The 22,218-nt window shown below is 41.7% G+C and overlaps 1 protein-coding gene across 5 annotated transcripts; it reads right to left on the reverse strand.

Moving 5' to 3' along the window:
- Nucleotides 1–7,709: 7,709 nt before the first annotated feature.
- Nucleotides 7,710–21,605, reverse strand: LOC143516537 (ras-related and estrogen-regulated growth inhibitor-like protein). 5 transcript variants are annotated; one of them, XM_077008199.1, is made up of 19 exons: nucleotides 21,302–21,605; nucleotides 18,665–18,836; nucleotides 18,277–18,377; nucleotides 17,875–18,007; nucleotides 17,505–17,619; nucleotides 17,176–17,292; nucleotides 16,589–16,703; nucleotides 15,191–15,337; nucleotides 14,951–15,065; nucleotides 13,411–14,753; nucleotides 13,209–13,260; nucleotides 12,594–12,624; nucleotides 12,264–12,399; nucleotides 11,923–12,059; nucleotides 11,655–11,763; nucleotides 11,415–11,483; nucleotides 11,063–11,206; nucleotides 9,033–10,185; nucleotides 8,871–8,924 (listed from the first exon to the last, which is right to left on the reverse strand). In XM_077008199.1, exons 2-18 carry the CDS (start codon nucleotides 18,819–18,821, stop codon nucleotides 10,039–10,041), a joined length of 3,168 nt encoding a protein of 1,055 aa, XP_076864314.1. In that variant the 5' UTR covers nucleotides 18,822–18,836; nucleotides 21,302–21,605; the 3' UTR covers nucleotides 8,871–8,924; nucleotides 9,033–10,038. The 5 variants fall into 5 exon arrangements, with proteins under 5 accessions (XP_076864315.1, XP_076864314.1, XP_076864311.1 ...); XM_077008196.1 differs by having other exon boundaries at nucleotides 13,381–14,753; XM_077008197.1 differs by lacking the exon at nucleotides 21,302–21,605 and adding an exon at nucleotides 19,494–19,825 and having other exon boundaries at nucleotides 13,381–14,753.
- Nucleotides 21,606–22,218: the final 613 nt, after the last annotated feature.

A 22,218-nucleotide genomic window follows, 5' to 3' on the forward strand; every position in this document is an offset into this window, starting at 1 on the left:
TCACTCTAAATTGCCCGTGAGTGTGTGTGTTGGCCATGCGGTGGACTGGCGACCTGCCTGTGGTGTACCCTGCCTTTGCCCGGAGATGCTGGGATTGGCTCCAGCCCCCCGTGACCCCGACTAGTGGGATTAAGTGGTTCAGATAATGGATGGATGGATAGTTTCTTCACAACTCTCTTCCTTCTTGCAGACAGAACATGTCTTAGAGTTATTTCAGTCTGAATTTAGACCCCATCACAGCACTGAAACGGCACTGACTAAAGTACTGAACGATCTCTTAATATCCTCTGATAAAGGACACATTTCTTTTCTCATACTGTTAGACCTCAGTGCTGCTTTTGACACCATTGATCATAATATTCTACTTAATAGGCTGGAGACACTCATTGGCATAAGAGGTCCAGCACTCTCCTGGTTCAGGTCCTACCTGACAGATCGTTACTAATTTGTACTAGTAAATAATGAATGCTCAGGGCATTCTAAAATATGGTGTCCCACAAGGATCTGTAATGGGCCCCATATTATTCTTATTATATATGCTACTATCATTTGTAGGCATGGTATTGGCTTCCATTGCTATGCAGATGATACTCAGTTTTATATATTTTCCAAAAAAAATGCACTAAGGCTGCATTTTTCCATTTACGTAATATCGCCAAGCTGAGACATTTAATTTCATTAGCTGATGCAGAGAAGCTGGTCCATGCTTTTGTCTCCTCAATATTGGACTACTGTAATGGTCTTCTAATTGGATGCTCTAAACAGTCCATAAAGAATCTACAACTTGTACAAAATTTTCTCCTAGTTCCAAAAATATGTAAGACTACAGCCAGAGGCAAAGCTTTCTCCATTAAAGAGCTTCAATTATGGAATAGCCTTCTAGCTTCAATCCGAGATTCTGACACAGTTCGAATCTTTAAATCTAGACTTAAGACTTACCTATTTAATCAAGCCTTCAACTAATATTCCCCTTGTAAGGCAGGGTTGCCAACTTTTCAAGATGGAGTGAGATTTGATCTTGGGGGGGGGGGGGGTGTAAATTGGACACAAATTAATTATTATATTGCGATCGATCAATCGCCAGTGGTTGGAGAACTAGTAACTCATTGAATCATAGATGTACTGTATATAAGACATAAATAAATTCGATTTGTGAAGACATTCAAATGCGTGTGTCTCACGCTCATTGCGTGAGAGTTGGCAACCCTGGTAAGGTGTAGGGGCTCGGGGTCCCCCAGACGTTGAGATTTCTGGTAATCTGAGATGTTTATGCTGTCATTCAGCTGTGTCATGGCATCACTCTAGTTGTGACAATGACTTGACTGGAAAGCAATGTCTCAGTGAGCCCTCATGCCTGTGGTCACCTTTGAACCCCTCCCTTTAGTTATGCTGCTATAAATTATCCTGCAGTAGTCACATGCTAATCACTGGCACGTGAGCTATGTACGTTTAAATCAATGGTGGTTTAAATTGATGTCCACACACTCAGTCTTTATTGTCTATCTTTTTGCATGCTTCTACCCAAGACGATTGCATGCAAGCACCTACAAGCAGTGGTGGACGAAGTACACCAATTATGTACTTGAGTAAAAGTACAGTTACCTTGCATTGAATATTACTCAAGTAAAAGTAAAAGTATTCACCTCCATTTTTTACTTGAGTAGAAGTACAAAAGTATCTGCCTTCAAAAATACTTAAGTATTAAAAGTAAAAGTAAAAACCTTTTTTTTCTTAGCGTCACATCAAAACCCCTAGGCCTACTCGATCAAAAGGTGAACAGGAAACAGTGCCTTATTTGCCTAGCAAACACAAAATACACAAAACTAGCCTATATTATCCTCACAACATTCATCTCCAAACTTTATCCATATTAATAATTCACACTAGAAAGGTAGACAAGTGGACAAACAGTTTAATATTCACCACCAAACAGAACAATAATTTCGAACCGGCCACTTCAGTCCTAGCTTGGGGGACTTTTTCTGAGGTTCTACGTTGTCCACCACATGGCGGGACAGGGAAGCTAGAAGCTCTAGCACCTAGAACTAGAACTGTGTGCAGCCCAACCAACTGAACTCATAATATTAAACTTGGCCGAATAATTAATATAATAATAATCAGAGTTGCCAACTCTCACGCAATGAGCGTGAGACACACGCATTGACTGTCTTTACCAGAGACCGTTTTCACTCGCACTACACTTCACATACATCCGATTTCTCACACTGAAAAAAATCTAGTTTATTTACCTCTGATCTACATCTATGATTCAATGAGTTACTAGTTCGCTGTGGCGCCAACCACTGGCGATCGATCGCGACATAATACTTAATTTGTGTCCAACAATTTACACTCGCCGCCACCCCCGCCAACATTTTACACACATGCCGCCGCCCCGCCCCCCAACCCTGATAATAATAATTTTAATAATAATTTTGCTTCGCTCATATTTACTTGCCTTCGCCTCCCTCATATGAATAAATTGTGAAGTTCGCTTCGCTTGGCCAAATTCGCGTGTATGTGTCCCCGGCTTTAACGTTTGATGTGGGAGTCTCCTGTGTTAAACTGGCGCTTAGCATCTCCACAGATTGCAATTCGGGTACTAGCACATTGCTTTGGATAAAAGCATCTGTTAAATGTAGTGTACTTCAATGTGATATAATTAACCGGGGTATATAAACCTACTAATCTAATGGTGAACTTACTTCGATGTGTTTTTTCAAGTTTGACAGCGAGTTCATAAATGATGACAGCGATGTGTTCTTCGGAATGCAGAGGAGGAATACGAATAATTCTTCTTTTCGAGGAATACAAACACTTCGGCTAAATAAGGCCAGGGGTGTTGGGGGAAGACATCTGTTGCAGCCATGTCAGATCCTCAGCCATTTAGCGTACAAATCTTAATCTCTTACTGAGCGCTGATTGGTTATAGTCTGTGACATGGTACACTTTTACCTTTCGGTATTTTATTAAACGTTGATTTAAAAATGAAAAAGGAACGACATGTTTCTGTAAATGTAACGAAGTGAAAAGTACAAATTTTCGCTTTGAAATGTAGTGAAGTAAAAGTATAAAGTCTTACCAAATAAAAGTACTTGAGTAAAGTACAGATACATGGAAATGTTACTTAAGTATAGTAACGAATTACATTTACTTAGTTACTGTCCACCACTGCCTACAAGCACCTGGGAGATGGTCTGACTTGCCAGTGGATGTACTGATGCCGGGGTTGGATGTGCCATTGCTGCAAGGGGACGTGCTGATTCTAGATGCCTACCTGAGGCTCACCACCTGCACCGAAAGGACTGTGACTACTTGGCCGGGGAACAAGAATCATAACTTTAACTGTAGAACCACCTTTTGTCTACAAATACGGACTTGTGCTAACGGGCCATCCAATGGAGGATGGGTTCCCTTTTGAGTCTTGGTCCTCCCGAGGTTTCTTCCTAATCCCCACCATCATAGGGAGTTTTTCCTCACCACTGTCGCCTTTGGCTTGCTCATTAGGGATCTGGACCCATACAATTGTAAAGCTGTTTTGTGACAATGTGTTGTAAAAAGCGCTATATAAATAAATTTGTCTTGACTTGCCTTGACCATTATTAATACTCTATCACTGCCATCATCAATAGGTTGTTCTGAGTGTCCCGGTTGCAACAACAGGGTATAACCAGCAGGTGCTTTGCTGTGTAAATATCATCACCTCACTCACCATCTTGGTGATCACCGTTCACACACTTTGTCTCTGCAGTCATATGCTTACCCAAAGAATCTCAAGGATAAAAGTTAAAGGAACTACACCAAGACTGAGAGGCTGTTACCCTCTTTTTCACTGCCGTCTCAACACTCACAAGTTAAAAGGTAAAACTTACAATGTGATGCTTTTGGATATACACTAACATGAGAGAGAGAGAGAGCAAGAGTGGCAAAGTGGAAGGCAGTGGAGAGAGAAAGAAATGGGGCAAGATTAGGAGGGAGAGAGATAGAGAGAGGGAGAGAGACAGAGAAATATAGAGAGATAGATAGAAGAGGAGCTGTACACATTATGTTGCATGTAGACCAGTTATGACATTTCTAAATGACATCTACGAAAACCCTGTACTTGCTTATAAAACATAATAAAATGAGACTTGGTTTGTGGTCTGCTGCTATTTATGCTCTTTATTAAACTAGTAAGCAGGTGTGTGTTTATGTTTTAAACAAAACACCAGAAAAGGTTACCAAAGCAATAACCAAATATACCAGGTGTTTTGTCCTTTGTGTTGGACATGTTGGGCAAAATCACTCCTGAACTGTGGAAATGGGCCACCATTGGTCAGTTGGGCTACCTGTAAGTCCGCCCACTGCAGCTCTGAGCTAAGGCACGATCAACGTGCCACACGTGCTGCTCAGAGAGATGTTTCACCACCAGCTGCTGAACATCTGTGTTAACCCCAGTGTATTGATCATACCAATGGTCCATCACATTAAAGCAAGGTAGTTTGCTGGAAGTGTTCAGAGTCAGTTTAGGGGTTACAGACTGCTGTTGATGTGTTCAGTGTTATCAGAGCTCAGAGTGAAGCATCTCCTCCCTGGTCTCTCCATGTTGCATGCTAATGGGAAATGGAGCAGCTGTTTGCAGCTGAGAGTCAAGTAGCTTAATGTAATATGAAGTCAGGTACACACCTCAGTCTGGTCTCACAAGGCCATCACCTCAGTTCTGATTAGATCAGACCTCTTAATCCAATATCCACGTTTTCCTCTCCACGTTTCATCTGAGGCTACCATAATGCTCACATCATTTGTCTTAATTCCAGTGTGTGTGTGTGTTGCTTTCCACGTATACCTCTTCCTGTCCTCATAGGTGGACATGTTCTGCATCCTGTAACGTTTTGATGTGTGTGAGTGATGTGGTCCAGACAGCAAGCCCAACCGCTGGTCCCGTGGTCGTGGCCGAGGGAGAACACCCGCTCCTCATCTGGGACCACGGGTGGCAGAGGGGCCCTTGGCCTGCACTGGGCCCTGCTGCCTGTGTGTGGGAGCGGACACGTGGCTAGCCCGTGTGCAGGGCACCCCTGTGTCTCTGCACTGTCCACTAGCCTCGTTCATGTGTGGACGTGTGGACATGGGTGGTCCCACCTCTTTACTCAAGCCCTGGAAATGAAGAAAAGAACAGGGGGAGGTGGAGGAAAAGGCCAAGGCAGAGAGAGAGAGAGAGAGAGAGAGAGAGAGAGAGAGAGAGAGAGAGAGAGAGAGGGAGAGAGAGAGAGAGAGAGGGAGAGAGAGATAGGGAGGGAGAGAGAGAGGGAGGGAGAGAGAGAGAGGGAGGGAGGGAGGGAGAGAGAGAGAGAGAGAGAGAGAGAGAGAGAGAGAGAGAGAGAGAGAGAGAGAGAGAGAGAGAGAGAAAACATAGGAATCTGGGACCTTGTTGAAATAAAAACAGAAAACAGAATTACAGCAATTCTGCTCCCTGAGCCGTAGAGAGTAACGAACAAGAAATGTCTTAATGAGAAGCTCCTTCTCTCTCTCTCTCTCTCTCTCTCTCTCTCTCTCTCTCTCTCTCTCTTTGTCTCTCTCTCTCTCGCTCTTTCTTTTGCCTCATAATGGCAAATGAATTAATGAAAGCAAATACTGAACATTCAGGAACAATGTTTTGATGCAATTACAGAACCACTGGGTTAAACCATCTACGTTTAAATACACACACACACACACACAAATACATGGAAACATTCCTCAGAGAGTCTGGTCCATATTGACATGATAACATCACACAGTTGCTGCAGATTTGTTGGAGATTCCATGATGTGAATCTCCCGTTCCACCACATCCCAAAGGTGCTCTATTGGACTGAGATCTGGTGACTGTGAAGGTCATTTGAGTACAGTGAACTCATTGTCGTATTCAAGAAACCAGTGTGAGATGATTAGCACTATATGACATGATGCGTTATCCTGCTGGAAGTAGCCATCACAAGATGGGTACACTGTGGTCCTAAAGGCACGGACATGGTCAGCAACAATACTTAGGTATGGTCTGTGGCATTGACACAATGCTCAATTGGTACTAATAGGCCCAAAGTGTGCCAGGAAAATATCCCCCACACTATTGCACCACCACCAGCCTGAACCATTGATACAAGGCAGGATGGATCCATGCTTTTATGTTGTTCTGACCCTACCATCCGAATGTCGCAGCAGAAACTGAGAATCATGATACCATGCAACGTTTTTCCAATCATCTATTGTCCAATTTTGGTGAGCTTGTGCGAATTGTAGACTTGGTTTCCTGTTCTTCGCTGACAATGTTTGACGTGTTTTGTGTGTTCGGAGATGCTCTTTTGTATGCCTCAGTTGTAACGACTGGTTATTTGAGTTACTGATTCGACATTTGCGTTAATGTGCAGTTGGACAGGTGTACCTAATAAAGTGGCCGATGAGTGTATATATACTGTGGATCCTGGTGAATTACGTTATTTCTGCCTGCGCGGTTTAACGGGTTTAATGTGATGTTATGTCATTATGCTCTGTGTTGTGTGTGCCGCACTAGAGAGGTGAACTGCACGTAGGAGGAATGTGGCTGCGATTCAGATGTGTGTGTCAGAGGTTGATGTGGTGATGGTGGTCTATAGTGATGTCATTAAAGAATGACGAAGTGTGCTGAGCTACTCGTAGCATAGCAACAAGGGTTTCCGTGGCCATTTCCGTGCCAACCAAGGCCAGGCCCACGCCTCCTCAGTGGGACGTATTACCCACAGGACTCTGCTCTCTCATATCTCTGTTTCTCGGTCTGCCACAACATAAATGTTCTACAGATGATTTTGTTAAGATCAGACTTACTGTATATATACACAAACACACACACAGCTAAAAATACTCTACAACTTTAAATGGAAGGTTGTACTGTATAAATGCAACCCCAAAGCTATAAGCAGAAATACAATTACACCCTGCAGTTGTGCAGAATTAAACATTTTTACTCAGAAAACCATCAAAACAGATTTATTATTTAATTATGACCCAACCAGTGATAACGTAGCAGTGTCCATTGCTACTGTCATTATTTCTTTCTTTCTCCACACCCTCTGCCTCCAACACCATCTCTAACTGAAACTGAGACCACACTGCCTGGACAGTTATTTGCTTTGGTCCAATCAAGGAGTTGGAACTCAAGCATATAAACATATATGGTAACATATAAGGCAAGGTGAGGTTTGAATTTTAGGTGAGGAGTTTAAATGGGATGCGTGTTTGTGCGCAAGAGAGAATGTGTGTGTGTGTGGTGGGGTGGAGAGTGTTATGGCTACAAGGGACCACAAGCTGCTGGTGTCTGAATGTGTGTGTGTGTTTGGGGGAGGGGGGGGGGGGGTGAGTGTGTCTCATCTGATTAGTGGAGAAGATGAGGGATCCACAAAAGGCCAGAGATTACAATGTAAGCAATTGTGTGATTTTTGTGTTTTTGTTCAGACACTGAAAACCAGAGTGTTGCCATGTAATTGCAGAAATGCAACACCTTGCCATAGAAGAGAAGGGGGCATTTCAGCTATGGTGTGTCCAGTGTGTGGTCAGCAGCCATATCATTCAGTATTTTGTCACTGAGAAAAAAGCTTTGTGCAATGCCTCAGTCTGTCTGTGTCATTCAGTCATCTAAAGTTGACTGTTTAATGTTCTCCTTTGTACACAGCTTGTGCTTCTCAGTTTATGGAATGTAAAATACACTTTTTATTCAAGTCATATTTCATTGCATTTTTTTATTATAAAAGTCTTATCCACAAAAGGTTCTCTTAATATATATAACAACCAATATACAATTTATGCTCAACAGCTTAAAAAAAGGGCAGGTCCTCTTGTCCAAAACAGTCCCGAAGGCAACGGATAAAGTCTGAATCAATACATCCTGAGCTTCTAAAGAACATTCAAACATTAAGAGATGTACATAGCCATAGGCCTACATGGGGATGATTCAGGAGGTTCTATTCTGTCAGTTATAATTATGTCTAGTTTTGCATAGTCCAAAAAAGAGAGGGTTTTTATGCCTCAGTCAGGATGAATGTGTAGCTTGAAAGACACGTTCACACACAACTCTCAAATCATGGTTCAAAACGCCAAACATTTGAACGTTCCCAGAACATTCACATGGTCCAGCCGCCATCGGCGGAGTCTTGCTCCAATATGGATACCTTAAACGGACAGCAACGGGGCTTTCTTCTTTCGCAAAGAAGTGTTTATTCGGTCCGCTTCCTCCCAAAAACCGCGGACATGCTCCTCACAATCCCTTTGAATCCGGCAGCACCCTTCTTGAGCGCTCTCGCCTCGCGTATGAGGTCGAGCAGCTCATGAAACACCATCACCACGCCGTGGTACGTCTCAGCCGCGGATATCTCAAAGAAGCCGCAGTCGGCGGAGAGCGCCAGGAGCCGTCCTTCCTCGCCGGACACCGCTCGCCGGTGCTGGAGGTCTCGCTTATTCCCCACGATGATGACCGGAGCCGTGCTGGAGAACTTTGCCTTTGCTTGTCGGATGCGCTGCACCTGTTGCCTCGCCACGTTGAAGCTCGCTCGGTCGCAGATGCTGTAGACCAGAATGAAGCCGTCCGCCCACTGGAGCTGCCGGTCACTGATACGAGCCGCTTCTCCTCCGTTCTGGACCGAACACATTTATATAAGCTCAACTGCACTGCGTGCCTCCAAGGCGTTATGATCTTGGTGGGAAAGATTTGGGAGGTTCTTACCTGTGCACAAAGCGAGTCCCAGATATTGAAGCAAACATCCCGACCGTCGATCTTGTCACAGTGGCTGTATATGGATTCTGTTGAGTTAAACCAACTGGTCAGTAAAATTAAAGATAAACTCAGATTAAAAACACGTTCATTGTCTGTCGTGTTCTGCTCACCTATGTCGCCGTATTCCCCAATGAATCTTCTGGTCAGGAAACGCACTGTAAGTGCTAACAGACAGGGAACAAGTACTTTAGACACACGTCCGAAACACATTCTCGTGTACCAGAGCATAAAAATGCAGTTAAAACACGAACTAGTGAAGAACTGGACCTCACCGGACTTTCCGACATTCTCCGCTCCAAGCAGCACAATATTCGCCTCCACTTTCTGCAGATTTCCTTCCATGGTTCTGCTGCTTTGGCGAGTTCGAGGGTTCACCTGGACGACCATTTGTGAGGCGGGGAGGTGTGTGGATGTGTAGTACCGCACACAACACTTCATAACACCAACTCACCAGCAGCAGAACCTTAAATATGCCCGAACCGTGTGGGCGTGTTTCACGCTGGTCAGTACGGGTCACGTCCGCCTATAGGAACTGTAACCCACCCTCACCAGAACCAGTGACATTATAACGGCACAAAAACAATGTGATGTGAAACCGCTATATGAATAAAACGAACATTGTCATATTGTAAATAAATATTTGGTCAATTACATGTAAGCCCAGACACTCACCAAAGCTCAAAATGAAAAACAATCGTTTGAACAAAAATATATAGCTAACTTATTCACTGGTCTAGGAATTATACTCACTGGTATTGTAAAAAAATTATTTATTTGAATTAACCTGTTCATTTCATTAAGAACCAGCGTGTAATGAAGACAACAGATAGTGTTGCAAATGACCCGAATTGCACATGAATGCGATTCGACCCTTAGCGAGTCGTTAAGAGTTTAATTATCAATGGGGTGGTTGTTCCGAGAACGAGAGACAGGTCTGGACTTGTACGAGCCCCGTTTTATTTCACCATTCAATCTGAACATCACTCACTACTCTTCAGAGATGCTACACTTGGTCACACGTGAAAAATACAAGCAAGGAAATAAAATAAAACTACACGCGCATGCAAAAATCAGGAAATCTATAGATTAGGTCTGAGAATTAACAGTAATTACAAAACAAATTTGTAATTTCATTAAGCAAAAAAAGAAAAAAAAAAAAATCACAACGCCCCTTTCACCCATCATAAGTGATCATAAAGTAAAGGTTAAAAACAAACAAAAATCGTCATAAATTTAATGTTTTGTTTCTCTGGCTTTGCGCATTTCACTGAAGATACTCTACTTGGCTGTGTATTTGTGTTTCTGGGTTGTCTCTCTTTCAGCTGGGTAGGGGTCCTTCAGGAGGGAGGGGTGAAGGCTCTGACCAAACACTCGCCGCAGCTCCTCGGAGAAGAACGTCTGAAGGCGCTTCACGCGCTGCTCCGCCTAGCGGTCAGATGGCAGAGGTACAGAAATGAGAAAGTGGGTTAAATCGGTAGGTAGCATTTAGGTAGCCATCAGCTCCTATCAGCTCTTGGAAGCAATGTGGGTGGGTAGGGGCCACTTAACATTTAAAACTTACTGGGCAAATCAACATCACCGTGGAGCAAGTTGGCAAATTTAAAGCAAAAACAAGATTTGGGTTAGTGTTAGTTTATTTAGTTTAATCTTTTCAGGTTTAAATTGCTAATGTAGCATTAATGTGTTAAATCTAAAGACATTGAGCCAAAGTTAGTTTACTGTACATATTCCATATGTGCTATTTATAAAAAAAAGAATCAGCAGTGAGGTTAAATACCAAACAGATTGCCATGAGATTAAAATGTCTGCAGAAATAATCCACAATGTGGACAGCAGAGCTCCTGTGTGTTCATACTGGGGACATTATGGCACAGTACAAAGAGTTCCGTCACCGACTCTTGTAACAGCTCTTACATACATGTACATACAGTTCCACAGGCATTTCAATGACAAAAGAAGCCTGCAGGGAGTCTCCATTACAGTCTAAAAAGGTGGCAAATGGGCCATTTAAAACAGGGGGAGCAGGGTGCAGTGGTTACTGAATGACTAGCTACTGAATGATGGCACAGACAGGAATGCAGCATGTCCAGCCTTTAACATCATGTTACAAGCTTATGCACCAACTTCAGACATCCTGCCTGCCACACCATATACGCGTCTCCATCCACGCAGCCATTGAAATGAAGAACAAAACTGGTGAACATGATGGGCGGGTCGCTCAAGCAGTGGACAGGAAGCCTCTCGCTAACCACAGAGAAGATGTGCATACCAGCGGTGGAAGGAGCCACGCCGTGCAAGATACCTGTGAGGATGTTAGCCGCATGTAGAGGAGGAGCCAGACGTCGTGGACAAACTCAGCGGGCGTGCGATAGGGCGGCATCACCTGGCGCAGAAGACGTCTCCGCACCAGAGTCACGTCAACGTAGTGGTCGGCACGCGAGGGCATCTGAACACAATGAAACCAGACCACAAAGTTTCATGGTTCATATTTTACATTTACATTTATGGCATTTGGCATTTTTACAATCTATTAATCAATTTCTCAAATCAAATCAAATATATTTGTATAGCGCTTTTCACAACATATGTTGTCACAGGTGTGCTTGTGTGCACTCGTGCGTACACATACGAGTTTGTGTTCACATGTCGCTTACCTTAACTGACCTGTTGAGTGTTGAGCTTTGCTTACTACAAGTAAGCGAGAGCAGCAGGTATTCGCATTTCTGTCCAGGAGACACGATATCAAGGAAATGATTAAACATGGCAGAGTACACAACACCGCCAAAATGGTGTCTGATAAAAATCTGATAAACTAGGTACTAAATATTGTGTGACTTTCACCCAAGCAAAAACATGGTCCAGAATGTGTGCAGAGATTCAGGAAAAGCTCGCACCTTCTGATCAGACAGGCTGAGACTTGAAAGGCCATCATGTTTCGGGTAAATCTCATGGTTTTCAACATGAGAAAGATCTCTGCACAGCAAACACTGCCACCACTTAGTACTGTATGGGTAGAGATATAGCCAGCAAGCGGAGGATACAGTGAAAAGACAAAACAATGAAGAGAAAGTGATGCACTGAAACATAAGAGAAATGGTGAATTATATTGAGAAAATTCGCATTGCCATGAAGGATTAAAATTATAGGCTGTGGGTGACATACTTGTTTAAGCTGTTCACTGGCGGTATGTGACACTGTCTGTGGAACGCTCTGCAGCACACAGAGCACTGCAAGAGTATACCAGAGATCTTGCATACAGCGCAGTTCACCTTGTTGGCCAACAGGGGGCAAGAGGGGTCCTGGCATCCAGAAAAAAAAATGAGGTGTAATGCATGAAACTGAAAAAGCATTTTTGAATAAACAATGTAGTTCAGATAATAATTTTCTGAAGTGTTTGATAAGGTAGGTGTGAGTGTTTCAGTCTTGACTAGGTAAAAAAAAAAAGAAAAAATAAAGGGTATTTCATTCATGCACAAAAAAAATCCTGTGATTGGGCCGAGTACCTGTTCCCTCTCCTGGACCACACTAAGGTGGAAGTTATTGCTTCCCTCTGTTTGCACACGCAATACAGGGGCCGGAGAACATGGTGCATAATCAGGAATGGACAATCGGCAGACTGACACATCAGGCAGCCAATCCCTGCAGGAATTACAGTAAAATGCAAATGATGACACATCAGTCCTTACACAGGCACAAATGTGTGGGCTTATGCATGATATGCAAAATAAATGCAAACATGCTTAAAACACATCACATTAACAAACCGTCATATTAACAATGACCAAATAAATGGTCTTATTATCAAACAAATAGCCATGAAATCAACCTCTCACCTCCCCAGTGACTTCAGGACTACAAGATTGCCTGAATATGAGGAATTAAAAAGATGTAAATATTTAACTTAAACAAATCCTTATAAAACCATACCCAGTTTAGCCCAAGATCCACCTTACAAAATTCACATATTTCAAGTCATAGTTTCTTTATTGTCAGCACCGCAGAACAAACCGTACGGAGGTTTGAAATAGTATTTCCCTCCTACCCAGGTGCAGCAGTAAACATTGAATATGAAATAAAAAAAAAAACACACAATAAACATTAAATAAATAAACTAACTAAACTAAATAGACTATAACATTAAATAATCTGCCAAATAGACATTAACTAAATAAACGAAGTAAACAAATAGACTAACATCAAGTAAGAGACTAGACCGGATTGTACTGCATTAACTTTTGTAGTATATTTCACATTGGTTAGAGATTTATATTTAAATTTGAACTATATTATGAAATCATTCACATATACACAGTAACCTGCACAAACTTAGTTAGAATAAATCCTCATATTTAAAAAATGTTTTGGTCTTAACACTCGATGAGACTGAATGTAGAGGTTATGTTCAGAGTACATGAAAACCAACAGCAAACGTGTAAATTTCACCTCACCATCATTATCTCTGATCTTCATTAAAGCCGTGTCATTGGCATCATCTTCCTCCTATGGTGATTAAAATGAGGAGATATATAAATGCAATTAGTAACAAGGAAACTGGTCTAAACCCGTTCAAAGTCCAAACAACCTTGGCACAAGGTCAGCGCTCTGGGCTTGTGGTGTTACCTCTACAGGGAAGCAGTAGCTGTTAATCACCTCAGGAGTACTCAGGTCCATCTCTGCATCGACCTTTTCGTCTTTAACAGGGACGCTTGTCTGGCATGATTTTTTGGCTGTTTTGATCGAGTCACTGAATTCAGCTTTGCTAGTCATAGTTTTATGATTATTATTGGTCTTTTCCTGGGAGTGCTTGACCTCATTTGTGCCGACTTCAATACCCTTTGGCAGTTTGACATGGTTAGCTGAGAGAAGATTGTCCGTTGTTAACGGCGATGTCACGCATATTGTTTTTAAACTGTCCTCAAGAGAGTCCTCACTTTCCTGTAGGTCACGGATGCCTTTGTGTGGACTGACCACAGCACCCTCTCCATGATTGAGGCTCTGCAGCTGAGAGTCAGCAGTAGATGGACTATAAGTCATTGGTATCCGATTGTTGGCTTCAAGCATTGTGATGTCACTTCCTGATGTCATGACGTTTGGCAGCGAGGGCGCCCAATTACCAGCAGAAGAGCTACTACTGGAACAAAATGGTTGAAAGCTTGCCGGAAAAGAGCTGAAATGTTTCTCAAGCCTGTTGGTATTTAGTGCACCTGCATAGTTTGAAGTTGAACTCTCTGGAGAGAAACGGTGGTAGATTGGCATTGTGTTAAACTCCCTCTCTCTGAGAGGCTCACTTAATATCCGTCCTCCTTGCTTTGATTGGATGAGGACCGCGTTGATGCCCTCACTTACCAACAGGTCACTGACGGGTGCATCAGGCACTGTCGATGTGGGCTCCATTTCATGACCACACCTCCCCCCCTCATTAGTAGGTGCCCTGAGACAGGTCGAGTCAGCTTGGGTTTGCACAAGATGCAAAGGACCAAAATTAGGTTTAGCAGATGAAATGTATTTAATTTCCTTCAACAAATCCCTGTATTGGCAGCCGTTATTTTGGTGAGGACTGTTGATGGTTGTTCCATAAGGTGGGGTGGCAGAGAGAGTCAGCCATGCAGGTTTACTGGACAGGACAGGTGATGCAGGGGCGGAGGCACAAAAGGTGGGCGGAACACGTCGTGATGCTGCAGAGCTACCGAACGGAGGAGAATGTTTCTTTTGCGTTAGAGGTTTCGTGGTGGTCTGGGAAAGATGGGCACCGTCGCTGGGGTGGTAGGGGTGGTAGGACCACGAGCGCTTCAGCTTGGGGTAGTTAGAATGCTGGTCAGAAGAGACCAAGCTGAGGCGAGCACGGATTGGGGGATTGGCGGTTTTCTGAGAAGGAGAGGCTTTATGACTATGCGGCGTCCCCGGGGACTGCTGTAGGCAGGCGGAGGGAGGTGGAGACTCTGGTGCTATGATACTGGATGAGGCAGATGGTACTTGTCTGGCCACAATGCACCCTATGCAACAACAACAACAACATTAGAACAAACACATCAAAATCAGTTATGAAACGTTTCTATGTTGACGTTTTTTCAGTCACAGGACTGAAGTAGTATAATACCATTACAGAAATAATAGAAAAGGCTGACTACATTGAAAAATATAAAATATCTGAGACCGTAAGCATGATACTGTAAAAGTGTAGAATCCCTACCAAACGTTTTGAGGGCTTTTTTAAGCTTAGCCCGATTGCACTGGAAATTGAGCTCCAACACAGTAGGTGGGGAGAAGACATTTTGATCTAGGAGTTGCTGAAGTTGATGGTGAATCTGAGGGCAAAAGTTCATAGATGAGCACAAAATGAGACACAAAATTCTGTGACATGATTTCAATTCACTTTCACCCCAAATTCATAATTTACACCATTCACAGGAGCTTTGCCATTTCCAATTACCTGTGTTTTGCAGGACAGCAGAACCGTGTGGTCCTCAGACTCCAGAGCTTTATCCGTGAAGGCTAACACATGGTCCTGCTTCTTTTGGAGATGCTGGAGCCTCACCTTGTGGTCTGCAAGCTTCTTCCTCTCCTTTCCGCACAGATCCTGAAACAAACCATTGTAGCCAATGGATTTAAACCAGATCATGTACAGGAAAAACAAAACCCTACTCCTAAGTCTAAAAGTGGGCACCACTTTCATTACCAACCAACAAGCTTGAATAAACACAAAAGTGAGGTAAAAGATTCTCCATACCAGTGGACATGTGCTTTCAACATCAAATCAACAACACTATGGCTTGTAGCTGATCTCTGTGCAGCATCAAACACAGTTGTAGAAGTATCTACAAAACCTGGAATGATTGCCATCCCCACTGTCCTATTCATTGTTTGCTTCTCTCCACTCATAGGACTACACCAGCCAAGGCTGAAAGATGTATGCACTGTGGAGTTCTCATTCTTTGAATGTGAAGAAAACCCCTCATTAATGTGTAGCAATGGTTAAAAATAATTACCATACGATAAAGTATGTACCTGAAAAACGTTAACTTTGTTAAAACACAGATGTGTAATGTTTAATGCTTCAGTGTCTGCTAATGTGCTCTCAGTCCTAAAACTGTGTCAGTGTTTTCCTGCTTAGAGAATATGGGGTCTATTTGAGGTGTTTATTGCCATCTTATCTTTATGTCCCTAACTCAGCTTGGCTTAGGAATGGAACGAGAAAGCCATCCTGGCTGCATTCCTAAGTCAGGCTTAGAAACAGCTAATGGGCATTGGGCTCTGGCTCTTAGTAACAGCTAAATGGCACTAGCAACACATCCATGCTGACTAAGTAATTATTGTTTTTAGTTTGTTGCAAGCATAAACTGGACTTTAGTAAGAAGGAAGAAAACCCCAGAAGAGATGTTTGGGCTAAATCTCTCTGGGCCAGTGGACTGATAGTGAATAACAAAATCATTATTTTTCTTTTTCATACTGGAATTCATATTTTGCCATGACATGGTATAGCTGCACATGAAAGGACTTCAGACTGGCACTCACTCTTGTAAGGGTTAAATGACCAAATCTTAATTTCCACACTACAGTCCTTAGTTTAAATTTGCTTACAACAAGATCTTCAGCTTGCTTACATGTGTTTCTTTACAAGCAGATGTAAAAAAAAATGCTGCACTTTGTAAAAAAAACATACGGAGCTTCACTTTGAATCTATTTTCACCTCAGGTCAATTCGTTTCCACACAACAAATGTGGATTCTCGGGGTGTGAGGGCTGGACGCCCATCAGCACAGTCAGACCTGCCTGGCTGTTCATGCTCTCCCACAGCCTTTGGGGCTGCTGAGTGCTACTGAGCCTGCTACCTCCATCTCTGTAAGGTGCTTGGCTGCTTTCTTGATGATGACTTTGCAGAGGCTGACCACAGTCTTCATCACCTGCATTCTCACTTGCATTTCAAGGTCTTCCAGGTCAGACAGTCTAGAATAAGAGGGAGAGTCTGATTATTTCATTCTGTGGAGCCTTTTACAAGGACAATGCTGAAGCACTTACATGATATTCCAGACACTTGCAAACTGGCTGTGAACAGGGAAAGTGGAACACACGAGTAGTAATGTTAAAATGAAAATACTTCTTAGAACTGTGGCAGTACTAAAGTACTCTTAGTGTGAACACACTACAACGCAAGTCATTGCGTAGGCTAATCTTTTATGCTTAAATCAGCATTAATTTACACTGCAGAGCTCAGTCCCAGTCCTGAGAACCACATTCAAATTTACTCATGCACGCCGAGACCAGAAACTACAAAGAAAACTCTGCAATTAAAGGAACATTAGAGTTTTGCCCTATAAACCTTTGAGGGGAACATATCAAACACAGTTACACTGCAGGCTTAATCCCATGGGACCCTGATGATTTGTGGTAGTTGGAAATGTGACTAACATGGACCAACCTGCCCTCCACGGTGGCGAGGCTCTTCTGAGCAGCCAGCCTTTTGGGTTGGACCTTCTGGACCATTCTCTGGATCTGCCTCTTCTGCTGAAGCACTGCTTCAGAGACGTCCTGCAACCTGCGTCAGGTTACATAAGATGGAAGGGCAGGTCCCGTAAAAGGAACTAGAACCAAAGTAGACCCCAAACTAGACCCCATTTTTTCTTCCAATTAACCACTGATGCTTTAATTTACAAAATAACGCTTATTTACTCATTCTTAGTATCAGGCGTAATGAGAGAGAAACGCAAACAGGAATAAATCGGTAAATAAACAAAGCCATGGTCATACAAGTGGTTGTGATGAGAGGGTGGACAGTGTCTGCATGCGAGCTGGTGACATGTCAGACAATAGCTGTTGACCTGGGTCTTCTTGTGGATGGGACACACAACAGGGCGTGGAAACTCTACAGGAATGTGTCATGTGACAATAAAAAAGAAATATATATATATAACACACATGTCAATGTTAAATATATTGCATATCTACCAAATATTAAATACAGACAGTTGACAATATTTGGTAAATCCAACAAACACAGTTTTAGTAAGTTTGTCGTTTAAGCAAGTCCCTGTGACATAGACATACCCAGAAGTAGTGTACAGACATACCGGGAGTTAGTGTAAGAACATACCCCTTTCCCAGAGTTGTATGTACGTACCCTGAGTTATCTCATGGACAAAGTGCTGGCGGGCAATTCGGACTCTCTGGTGTGCTGCTACACAAACAGCACATAAGCTTTCTTGGCACTCAATACACCAGCCAGTAACTGAAATGTTTTCACAACCCCCACACTGAGAGGGAGAAATGTGGAAGAGGGAGAAAGAGAGATAATTTAATTAGTGTATTAGCATTTTAGCAGTGGGACGTTTAGAGTATGAACCCAAAATCATTCAAGGTACCACCAATCAAATTGTTAGTTTGGCTTCAGTTCAAGGCTTCTACAACCTGAGTGCACTACCTTAGATGCCTAGGTAACCTGGACTCTCACTATTAACTTATAACAATACACCGACAAAGAGAAGCCTGCCTTCTAATACTGAGGTGCAGGACGTGTGCTCACCTTGATACTCTCTCTGGAAACTGAAGACAGTTCACTAAACACAAGGTTACTGACAACCTCTTGGAGTTTGTACTTCACCTGACAATCAGGGCATTCTGAGTCTTAGGAAACAAGAGCCAGCCAGATTAAAACACTCAATTTTAGAAACATGAATTAATACAAACTACACAAGCAAGCATTAAGGCAGACAGTTGTGCTAGTCAAATACAAATGGAAACAGTGAAAACACACCAGTGTATTTAAGATACTCAAAGATTAAATACTTAGAATATGATTTGGTTGAAGATAAATTAAACATTTACAGATGTCTTGTCCTGAAGCATCTAGATTATTACTAGTATTGAAACAGAGACACTTCAGTACAAGAATATTCAGATCATTATCTAACCTTCAGTCTTATCTGGCAGAGTGAAACAATCTCTGCACAGTGAATGCAAGCATGGTAACAACTGGGGACTAGGGGTCGAACACAGCTTCAAACTGCACGAGGCACAGCTCCCAAAGTCCTTCACCAACCCAGACGGTTTTGTCTCAAGCGATGACATCCTTACATCAGGTACCTGGTGTGCACAAACACACAACATGAATGCTGAATATTGGCTACTGACGCTATATAGCATAAAATCATTTAAGGTTTTCAACATTTCATAATAATTACATTTTCATTTTAAATTGGGCCTTCTGCAAAATTTTGTTTCTTGCATGAGTGCTTGTTATGGACTTTTCAAAAGCTTGCACTTATAATGTGAGCTACCAATTGGCTATATGTTCAAGCATGTATGAGACACATTTATTCAACAATGCCTCTTAGCTTACCACCGCAACATAAACGTGCTTACACTGTTTAAAATTGTACTTGCACTATTATGCATGCATTTCATCCCTTATGTATTATAAGTAAAACACGTAGCTAAATACTAGATAGTGGGAAATAATTGACATATATGCCCGTTTAGTCGTTAAACATACATTGTCAGAAAGAATTTTGTATCTTAGCTATGCAATAAAAATTTACTTTAAATTACGAGTTCAAGTCAGAAGCGAGGTAGTGTTACTTTTCACTTTTGCTAGCTAGGTGGTATTCTTCACTGGTACCACCCAGCTGGCCGTGTGGACCTGCGCCCAAACCCACTCCTGTTAGCAGAGTGTTAGCACTCAGGTTAAAACTGAAAAATAGAAACCGCAAAGGAAAAAACTAATCAATGCTCCATGTTTACCCGTCTGTTCCAGCGATATCCGTCAATTAATGTTTGAAAATGATTTTATACCGGTACACAGGCAGCTCAAGCACGGCGAGTCTATACCGAAATTAAAAAGGTTTCATTACCTCATTACAAAAATATTTCAAAACTTTATCTGCCTTCTGACATACAAATAAAACGTTTAAACTATTCATCTGCATTTAGTATCTTCTGGATCCAAAACGTATCTAAAATGTAATCGGACAATTTTATCCCACATTATCCCCAAATCCTATTATCAACTCCATATCATCCGATTTGGCACGCCATCAAAAACTTTCCAAGCGGTTCAAAGCGATGTGCAGCTTCCGATTCGTCTGGTTACTTATTAGCAGCTCGGTACTGGGCGGCTGAGGCTGGTTCTGTATTCATAAAGGGAATGTTCACCACGCCTGTTTGCTGCGCACTTCGTTTTAAAGAGATTAATGAACAAAATGAGCATGGGATCACAAATGTAAGAGTTTATTGTTTCTCATACTGATATTATGAATTAAGGAAAAGTATTAAAATATAATGAAAACATTTCTTTTGTAAAACGGTTTCCATTTCAATTAATTCCAGTCATATGCAGTTTGTACATGATCAATAATTTAGTCACCATTTCTGTGCGCAACACTATTCAATATGCCAAATTGCCAGTTAGTTTGACGTATAAAATTATCCGTATAATATAGGAAATCAATGATCATGTACAAACTGCGTACAACTGGAATTAATTGAAATAGAAAACGTTTTACAAAATAAATGTTTCATTAGATTTATAGTATTTCACATTTTACTCAATTAAAGTCAAATGTTATTTGAGTCAAATGTGAAATGCACAACTGGATCACTTGTGCTTATTCAACCGAGTCAAATGTGAAATGCAGTTCAATATAAAATTTCGTTTCACAGTGCAATTTATTTATTTATGGAATATTTTATGGAATATAAATAATTTATGGAATTATTTATTTCTAACAGCATTATGAAAACGTACTTATTTCTGTCATCTGTAAAGCAGAGGCAACGATTGGACACCAGAAGTCACTGTATTGAGACTATTAGTCTATAAAGAGCGTTTTTTTCAGTAGTTTCATTTGCTTCGACCACTCAAACGTCCATTTATAAAATGGATCGTTTCGGTCCTAAAAGATTGATGTGCATTTAAAGCCAAAGGAAAATACTCGATGTACACACACATATGTGGATTCTGTATTCTGTATTAATTTATTAAATAGACAGATATTTGCCTACTAAAGCTTGTCAAACTACTTTGCTAGGTGGAATAATTATTTATTGTGAATATTATTAAAACCAAATTAATCTATTTATTGAGCACTGATGTATTTTACTATATTATCTTGATGTCGTTGTATACCAAACACCTAGTATAACACTAGTTTTTGGTATGTAACCCCTAAATTCCTTCAGAAGTCCCTGAAAACATGATAGCGTCGTCATGAACACGTCATGCAGGCGTCATATTGCCGTTTGCTGTGGGCGCCATGTTCGAAGACTTAGTTCAATCTTTGCACCGCTTTAGTTTGTTGAGAAAACACAGAAAAATAAAAGGGGGGAAAAGATGATTAAGTGAACCGACTGGCCAAGTTAACGCATTTCCCTCGCCGTGTCTCAAGTTTAACGTTACTGTACTGTAACATAACCAATGTAGTTCATACCGCACACGTGAAAATCGAAAATGTGATGTCGGATTGAGCCAAATAGATATTTTGGGTTCGTGTAAGATTTTAAAGCAAACATAGTATAGCATGCATTAAACATAATTCGATTAAGAAACTTACGCATATCCTCGGGGAGTCAGTCGTCCGCAGTGCAGGAGGAGTTTCAACACACCGGGAACACGAGTACTAGTAATTGTGCAGGGCCCGGAGATGTGAGGCCTGTGTTGAAAACAGCACACAATATCCGACCCCTTATCACCTCTTGTAGCAGAACATCTGTTTTGATGTCGTGGGAAGCGACCCATTACATTTGTTCTAGTGTAGTTTACTGTGGGCTTATATGTATAACATAGCTTATCTATGACAGCTGTAGCATTTTGCATACAAGCTTTGCCCCGTGTACTCGACCCTTCATTTTAAACCACCGTAACCAAGACTAGCATTTATATGTTTTTAAAAGGTGATTCAGGTCCATCTAGTCTGCGGTCTCGCCATCCGCACTTACGCGCATACATGCGGGATTACGGTAGCGCGTTTTAGTGCAGAGACTGAAATGCTATAAATTTATGTTCTGTACCCTAATTAAATATATCTAAATATGCTCATATTTTCTTTATCGGTTATTTTTTTAGTGTGGGAATTTTAAAGTCATAGCCCAAACCCAAATAAGAAGTTGGCAAAATCAAATCGATTTGGTTGCTTATTTTCATTATTTGCATCATTCCTGTGATTTGCAAGTGTTTTACTGTAGCATTTTGGAATAACAGGATGGCAAAGTTCTGTTAAATGGTGATTCGGTTTTTTTTTATTCACTATATTTGGAGCTCTATAAAATACACAAATCGAATTCTTATCAAACCACTCCACTATATTCTGGAAATACACTTCATAATGTACAATTGTTGTGATTTGCCAGTGTTTTTACTGTAGCATTTTGAAATAATGACATGGAAAATATATATTACTTTTTATACATATCAATTTATTAAAACTATCACCGCTTCCACCACAACCATCATATACACAATTAAATGCAC

This window comes from Brachyhypopomus gauderio, chromosome 6 (assembly GCF_052324685.1).
Source record: "Brachyhypopomus gauderio isolate BG-103 chromosome 6, BGAUD_0.2, whole genome shotgun sequence".
Taxonomy (NCBI): Eukaryota; Metazoa; Chordata; class Actinopteri; order Gymnotiformes; family Hypopomidae; genus Brachyhypopomus; species Brachyhypopomus gauderio.

Coding starts and splice junctions, on each gene's coding strand:
- LOC143516537 (XM_077008196.1), bottom strand. CDS start 18,821: ATGTCATCGCTTGAGACAAAACCGTCTGGGTTGGTGAAGGACTTTGGG. Junction 15,066..15,190: donor TGCTGTCCTGCAAAACACAG/GTAATTGGAAAT, acceptor TTTTGCCCTCAG/ATTCACCATCAACTTCAGCA. Junction 11,764..11,922: donor CCAGTGAACAGCTTAAACAA/GTATGTCACCCA, acceptor CTACCCATACAG/TACTAAGTGGTGGCAGTGTT.